The sequence below is a fragment of the Neospora caninum genome, chromosome VIIb (assembly GCF_000208865.1).
Source record: "Neospora caninum Liverpool complete genome, chromosome VIIb".
Lineage (NCBI taxonomy): Eukaryota > Apicomplexa > Conoidasida > Eucoccidiorida > Sarcocystidae > Neospora > Neospora caninum.
In genome coordinates this window covers 3,477,017-3,484,593 of record NC_018394.1, presented here as the reverse complement: position 1 = coordinate 3,484,593, position 7,577 = coordinate 3,477,017, and the positions used below count along the sequence as shown (strand labels likewise).

Genomic DNA, 7,577 nt, shown 5'->3' with positions numbered 1-7,577 from the left:
TTTTTTTTGCGGCCTTCGGCCTTTCAGGCGGGTGAAGAGAGACACTTGGAAGGAGAGATATGCGTTTTTAAGGCTTGCGCTCCGCGGGAAGACGCGAACTTGCCTCGCCCCGCCAGGACGACCGCGCCGCGTGGGGTGTCTCGGCGCCCTCGGTCGAGGCGAGGCCACTCAGATGAGCGCGGCGACGGGGTAGCGGCGGACGCGGCTAGACGCAGCGCGAGTTTTTGCGAGAGAAAAGGAAAGAGGACGAAGTCAGCCAGAGCGGCGCGTTGCGGGACGTGCCTGTGGGCAGTTGCGGAGACAGTTTCGTCGAGTGCAGTGTGCAGGGGGATTTCCGAGAGATGCCATGGCGAGCGAGGCGACAGCCGAGCAGGAAGAGGGAGGCCGGGAGGGCCGTAGCGGCGGATTCTCCGCAGATGCCGAGGCTTGCGAAGCTGCGGAACGCGGTGAGACAGAATCCGGGGAAGAGGCCTGCGAGGAGGCGTGGAGAGCGAGACAAGCGATCACGGCAGGGCGGATTTTCCGGAGTTCGCGCTCCGGCGCCGTTTACCAAATCGACCGCGTCCTAGGCACCGGAAGTGCAGCGACGGTGTACTTGTGTCGCCGAATTGCCAGGGGAGGTGGGGACGCGAAAGGCGAAACGGGCGCTGAGGCTTTCTGTGGGGAGACAGACCGGGGCCGCGCGGAGGGACAAGGCCTTGTCTCCGCGGAGACACTGGGCGACGCTCAGCGCATGCGCGAAAGTGCGGCAGAACTGAGAAGCACGGTGTGTGGAGACGGCGAGCGCGGCTGTAGCGCGCCGGCGCGAGACGGAGAAGAGAGAGCGACGCAGAGGCGAGAGTCCACGAACGTGTTTGCCGTCAAGGTTATTGATCTGAGGGCGATCAAACTCTGCAGCGACTTCGCCAGAGAAATTCAAAAAATTCATCGAGAGGTGAGGATCAACTCACAGGGGAACAAAGATCGAACGGCGACGAGGGCGTGTCAAGTCTCAAATCGAGGATCACTACATCGGTAACCTATATATATGTATATGTAAATATATATGTGTATGTAAATATATATGTATATCTATCTATATATATAGATATAGATATATAGAGAGAGAGGAGAAAGGAAGAAAGCGAGAGAGAGCACGAGACAGAAAAAAGGCAGAGATAGACAGATAGAAATGGACGCCTTGGTAAAGAGGTAGATAGGAGTAACTAGAGAGACAGGTAAAAGTAGATATATATCGAGACCGACGTAGAAAGGATATAGACGAGGACGAAGACTGAGGGAGACGCACAGGTACGGCGACGGAGAGACGCAGAGAGACAGGGAGAGGGGCGACGTACGAGAGGGACATATATATATCTGTATATGTACACCTGAGCTACATATCTCTATATATGTATATATGTAGATAGATAGATAGATAGATAGATAGATAGATAGATAGATAGATAGATAGATAGATAGATAGATAGATAGATATACTTTGAGAGAGAGTGGGGAGTGCGTGTAAACCGGGCACCAAGCGAGGTGCACTGGATTGGCTTGGTGCGCCGACCCCAAATGCAGATGCGATTTCGGATGGGGAAAAAACACACGCAGATGCAGAGACAGGCAACGACGCAGCACGGGCGGCAAACAAAGAGCTAGCCAAGAGCCCTGACTCTTGGGTGACGGGGACAACAGACGTGTCGTCTCTCGCGGTACACCATTTACGGGTCTCCGTCGCTGCGTCTTGGAGCATCGCGTACCGTGTTCGCGTTTCTCCAGTTGCCTGCGCATTTGTCCACTTGTCTTTCGCGCCCATTTCTCTCTTCCATTAAAACGCCTCGCGTCGCGCTTTGCAGGTTCGCATTCTGCAACAGCTGCATCATCCCTGCGTCGCCAATCTTGAGGACGTCGTGGAGGAGGACGACGTGCTGTTCCTGGTCATGGAATATGTGAAGGGCGGCGAACTGTTTTACCGCGTGGTGGAGAAAGGATGCTTCTCGGAGCCTCAGGCCTGCTACATAATGCACCAGCTAGTGCATGCGTGCATGTACATGCACAAAAAACATATTCTTCATAGGTACGAACCGCCCAGGACACTCCGCCCTGCGCGGACTCCCAAATCGACGTTCTGTGCCTGACAGTCTACGTGTCGGTATACTTTTATATATATATATATATACATCCGTATGCATGCGAATGTAGACAAGCATCAACAAATATACATATATATATATATATATATATATATATATATATGTGCCTGTATCTGTGGGAAAGTAGGTTAAATCTAGCCGTAGATATTGGTATATCTAGGTGTATGCGTGTAGACTGCTCTGTATGACGGTTTGCTTACACATGCGTACACCGCGATCGGACGTAGATCGACCGTCATCTGCGAATCGAAACGCAAGGTTGTCTACACGCATGCACATCCCTCTGCGGATTGGGGGGTGCGGCGTGCGTCTCCATCTTTTGCCACGCGTTTGCATCGCCGCATCCCTGTTCTGCCGCAGGATGGCTGCGCGCCTCTGGTCCTTGCCTGGCGGGCCGTGTTTCTCTCAGCTGCGCGCCTTGGCTCTGTTGTGTCTCTCAGGGACTTGAAACCGGAGAACATTCTGGTTCACCGCGTGCTCGACGGGGACTTCTTTGTGGTGAAAGTTGCCGACTTTGGCCTCGCGAAACTCCTCACGGAAACGTCGCTCGCTCACACGCTCGTAGGCACTCCGCAGTACTGGGCGCCGGAAGGTACGAACAAACCACGAAACACCAGGAGGCAGCGGGCGAGTCCAGGCAGACAGCCGGCGGTTCTCGTGGCGACGCCGGAGGTGCTGGGTCGACGCACACAGGCTCGAGTGCGGTGGAGCCGCGACTGTGTATGGCGAAGTCGTGCACGCCCTAGAGAGAGGCGCAGCCAGCCTTCCATTGGACCCTTTCGCGAGCTCAGGGATGCTCGCGTACCTCGTTCGCTCGCGGATTCTGGACGTCTGGACAGTCGGAGGTCTCGGGGCTCGAAACTGTCTGGGGCTCTACACGCGTCTGTTTCTTCTCCCGTCCCACTCTCGTATCTCTGAGTGTTCGTCTCTCGTCCCTTTCTCTCTTCAGTCCTCCAATGCAGCGCTGGGGCTGCGGGGACACCCCCCCGCCGGCAGCACTACGGCGCCGCAGCGGATCTGTGGAGTCTGGGCGTGTGCCTGTACGTCATGCTGGGCGGCAGCTACCCCTTCGATGAGAGAATTGCTCCGATCCAGACTGTGATTCTCAGAGGTAAAGAACCCGAAAAAAGCAGAGAACGCGAATGGGCGGCTGGACGTCCAGGCCGAGTCGGGGGGGTTTTACCGTTTGCGGCGGCTCCTGTGGCCTCTGTACGACTCCCGGGTTCCGCGCTCCGCGCGCGTACCTGCGGGTTTGTCTTCTGCGTTCTTTGCACGAAGGATCCGATGTTGAGCAGTTGTGAGAGCGCGTCGAAGGCGTCTCTGTGTGAGGCTCGGCGCAGCAGGGAAAAAACGACATCGTATAGAGGTTTGGTCCGGAGTCTTGTACTCCGACCAAGGACAGCCCACGCGCGCGTCGTTGGCGATTGAGGGCCTCTCTCTGGTCCCGCGTTTTTCAGGTCAGTTCCACTTTCGCCATCCGCGTTTCCAGCGCGTCTCTGAGAGCGCAAAAGACCTCGTACGGCGGCTGCTCACCGTCGACACCTCGCGGCGCATCACGGAACAGGAGGTGAAGCAAACGTTTCGCTCTGTGCCTCGCCTTTCTCGTTGCTTTCGCCAGCACATCCACAACCACATCCAAGTGCATCTAGGCAAATATCCACATCTGTGTCTGTATCTATCTGTAGACATGCATATACCAATCTATATATACGTGCGTACGCGTGCGTAGGTTTCTGACGGGACACCGCTGTCTGCGAAGACGGAGAAAGAAAGGGGTGTCTTGGAGACAAATCGCGGCATGATACCGCGCGGGGCGTTGTTGCCTTGCGTTTCCAGGCGTGTTCGTGCACGCAAACAGAAACTCCCGTCTTTGTCGCGGGGGGAGCTCGATCCACCTCCGTATGTAATCCGTTTTTCGTTCTTTTTTCTCGTTCTTTTCCTCGTTCTTTTTTCTGGCTCTTTTCTCGTTCGTTTCGCTACACATGGCTACGACCCCAGCGTGTAGGCCTAGCATCCCCGCGAGCGTTTTCGCCACCTTTTCGCGGCGCAATGCATTTGTCCGTTCGCCCGTGTCAGGTCTTGGAGCACCCCTGGATGCTCAGGTGGATGAACCCGGTCGACGTCCGTCGCTTCCTTCCCCCCGGCACTTCGCTCGCCAATTCGCCTTTCCACGTCATGCCGCCCCTGCCTTCTCTCAGGGCGCCTTCTGCCACGTCTGAGCGCTCTCCTGCAGCTGCGGACGACGGCCGAAAAGGCAAAGGAGAGGGGGAGGCGGGAAGGGAGGACGAAGGACCGGACGCAGGAGACGGCAAGGAAAGTGCGGGGGCGACTGCCGTTGGACCTTTTTCTGACAGCCCCCGCCGCGCACCTGCTACCGAGCTGCGTGTCGACGGCACGGCGAGAAGCGAACTGAGCAGTCTGGGCGGATCCGCGGCAGGCGTCTCGGAAGCATCCCGGCCTCTGTCGGCGTCTGCGCCTGCAAGAGATCGCGGGGCCGGAAGTGCGCGAGACCGACGGCGCGCCTCGTCGCCGAGCTCCGAGGACGCCCAGGGGGTTGGGGTGCCAGGATCCACCCGCAGCGGCGTGCATTCGAGGCAGCGCTCCACGGAACCACGCGCCGGTGGACCCGAGCTCGACGCGTCGTTCCTTTCCTCGGCCGTCACCTCGTCCCCTCGCGCTTGCACTGACTCCTCCCCCCTTAACGCAGTTTCGTCCCCGAATTCGCCTGTTCCGGTGCCTGCACTGCGTGCGCCGCCGCGCAGTGCCTCGGGGAGTCGCGGGGCTGCGGGTTCTCCGCGCTTTCTTCTTCCGCCGTTCGAGCTGTCGCTTTTGCTTCCGCTGCAGCTGCATGCGCTGCTCCTGCTGCATCTGCTGAGGCTGGCGCTGCGGCCTGCACCTGCGCTGCATGCGCTGCTGGAGCGGCTCTTGCATGCGCTGTGGCGTCTCCAGGCACAGGTGCGCAAGTGCGTCGAGTTCGTCGACTGCACGTCTGCCTCGGCCTTGGAGTTGCTTGAGGACGTCGCGGCGCTCTACGCAGACGCGCAGCCTCGCGCGGCCTTGCTCGACGGCGCGGCCGGCGACGCATGCAGCCCGCGCGAGCGCGAGAAACGCCGGAAACAGATCTCGGTCGAGGCGGAACCGGGCGGCGGACTGTACAACGGGGGCTCTGAGGAAGAGGCGTGGACAAGGCGCGACGACGACGGTGCGGAGAGACGAGCGAAGAGCGAGGCGATGGAAGAGCTGTTTGCATGCGTCGGCATCTGGGTCGGAGACATGCGGCGACAGGGCGACGCCTGCGGCCGCCGATACGCCGCAGTCGAGATGCAAGTTCGCCAGCTCATCGACGACCTTGCCGCTTTGAAGCGCCGAGAAGAGACGGCTCTCTGCTCGCTCGCCGCCTCCGCCGAGGCCACCCATCTTTCGGGACGCTCCAGACCCGCGCGAGAAGAGCAGCCAAGCACAGGCGCAGGACGACGCGCAGAGGGGCGAGGAGACGCGCAGGGTGTGGTGTCGTCTCGCGTTGCGGGCGACTCCAGTTACGGGAGTTTCTCAGGGCGTGCCCGCTTCGAGGCGACGCGCAGCCACCCCGAGTCCGGCGCGGCTGACTTGGGAGACGGCGCAGAGCCGGCCAGGGTAGAAGTAGTCAGTGAAGACGGAGAGGCAAGAGAAGACTCTGCCACGGCGAGCCAAGACGTGAATGAGCCGGCGAGAACGCCGGAGAGAGGGACCTCGCGGCGGACGCGCGGCGTCGAGGGGGAGTCTGAAGCGGAGTCGAGCGTCGCAGCCGGCGACGGAGAGACACGGCAGGAGCGGGCGCGGCAAGACTCGCCGAGGGAGGCGTGGATCGGATGGGGAAGGTCTCCTCCTCGGTTTCCAGAGGGTGAAGGTGAAGCTGTGTCCGCGTGGCCCCAGCGCGGGGACACGCGCAAAGACGCTGGTGTGTATCTCCATCGCATGGACCTCCTCCGGAAACACCTTGAGCGTCAACTCAAGACACTCGTTGAGAACAGTTTTCTCGACGACACAGATCTCGCGTCTGCTCCCACGGCGTCGGTGCAAATTGCGAGGCCGAGAGGAACTGAGGCCGAAGCGAGAAGGGGCGAACGAGACAGCGGCAGGTCTGGGAGGGCGGCGCACGCAGCCGCGTCGTCCCCCGGCGCTGGGTGGCACTTTGGGTGTCCAGGAGACGCCTCGGCACTGACTGACGAAATCCTCGACTTTCTCTTTCTTTCTTCCGACGTGGCCACGATGCATGCAAAGCTCGTCTCTTCGCAGCAAAACGAGTTGAGACTCGCGGCGCCAGCGCAGAGCCTCGAGGGCCCATGCCCGACCGGCCGGCGAGTGCCGGACAGCGAGACGTGGCGGGCGGCGCAAAAGGCGCGACCGTCGGCGGTGTGCGTCTCCGAGGAGGACGGCGCGGGCAGCCGAGGAAAGGCCGCTCGAGGGACACCTGAATTCGACGGTGAATTCCTTGGCGAAAGGGACGCGGAAGACGGCGCATGTCTCGAGCGAAAAACGGACAGAATGCTCAGAGAAGACGGAAAGGACGAGAGCGACGGCGAGGCGAGAAGCACGGTGTGGGGTCAGAATCTGAATCTTTCCTCGCTGGCGTCTCCGTCCTTCTCGGGAAACGCCGCTCAGCTGTGGCAGCTTTTTGCTAGCCTGCGTGACGGCTCAGCAGACAAGGGGTCGTGCGAAGCCTTTGGGGGAGGTCTTTTCAATCCTTTGCCCCCAGTCGCGTTTGCGAAACGCGACAACACGCGTGGTGGGGAAGCGCGAAACCCGTCGACGAGAGAGAGCACGGAGGCGCGTGTCACCTCCTTTTCGTCTGACAGCGACCGAGCCACGACCCATAGCGTACCGGACGGCCGGGACACGCCGAACGAGAATAGCGCCGAGGCGACAGTGGAATCGTTGTCGCCTCCGCAAGCTCTCACTCCTCATTCGGTCTCTTCTTCCAGCCCTCCCACTTCCTTTCCAGCGTCGTTGCCTTCGGCGCCTGCGTCGCCTTCCCGCGAACCGTCAGCCTCAGCCTCTGGGGCCGCGCCTCGCCTCGCGCGTCTTCCGTCGAGCGCCGGCGTTTCCTTCGAAGAGCAAATGTTCGTTTTGAAGTTGCTGACCAAGAGTCTGGATCGGCTGCGGCGCGTGGACTACCTCCTCTCCTGCATCTGTTCCTTCTGGGACTCCTTCGACGTTGCACTCACGCGCCTGCTCCAGCTGCAGCAACTCCCAAAGACGCTGCTGGGTGTCCGCCAGGCGAACTTCCAGCGGCGCGCCCGCGAACGGCTCCGGCTGTACATGGAGGCCTGGGACAAACTTCGGGCGCAGTGTCGGGTGTACGTACACCTCGCGAAGCGCCGCGAGGAGAAACTCGCCGAATTCGGCCTGCAAATTCAATCCACCGCTGACCAAGTCGACGCCATTCGAGCCCTGTCTTGA

The 7,577-nt window shown here is 60.1% G+C and overlaps 1 protein-coding gene across 1 annotated transcript; it reads left to right on the top strand.

Moving 5' to 3' along the window:
- Window positions 1-346: 346 nt before the first annotated feature.
- Window positions 347-7,577, top strand: NCLIV_028350 (putative CAM kinase; the record flags this gene model as incomplete). The annotated part of the gene is made up of 6 exons (XM_003883029.1): window positions 347-934; window positions 1,842-2,062; window positions 2,579-2,730; window positions 3,088-3,249; window positions 3,596-3,705; window positions 4,215-7,577. 6 exons carry the CDS (start codon window positions 347-349, stop codon window positions 7,575-7,577), a joined length of 4,596 nt encoding a protein of 1,531 aa, XP_003883078.1.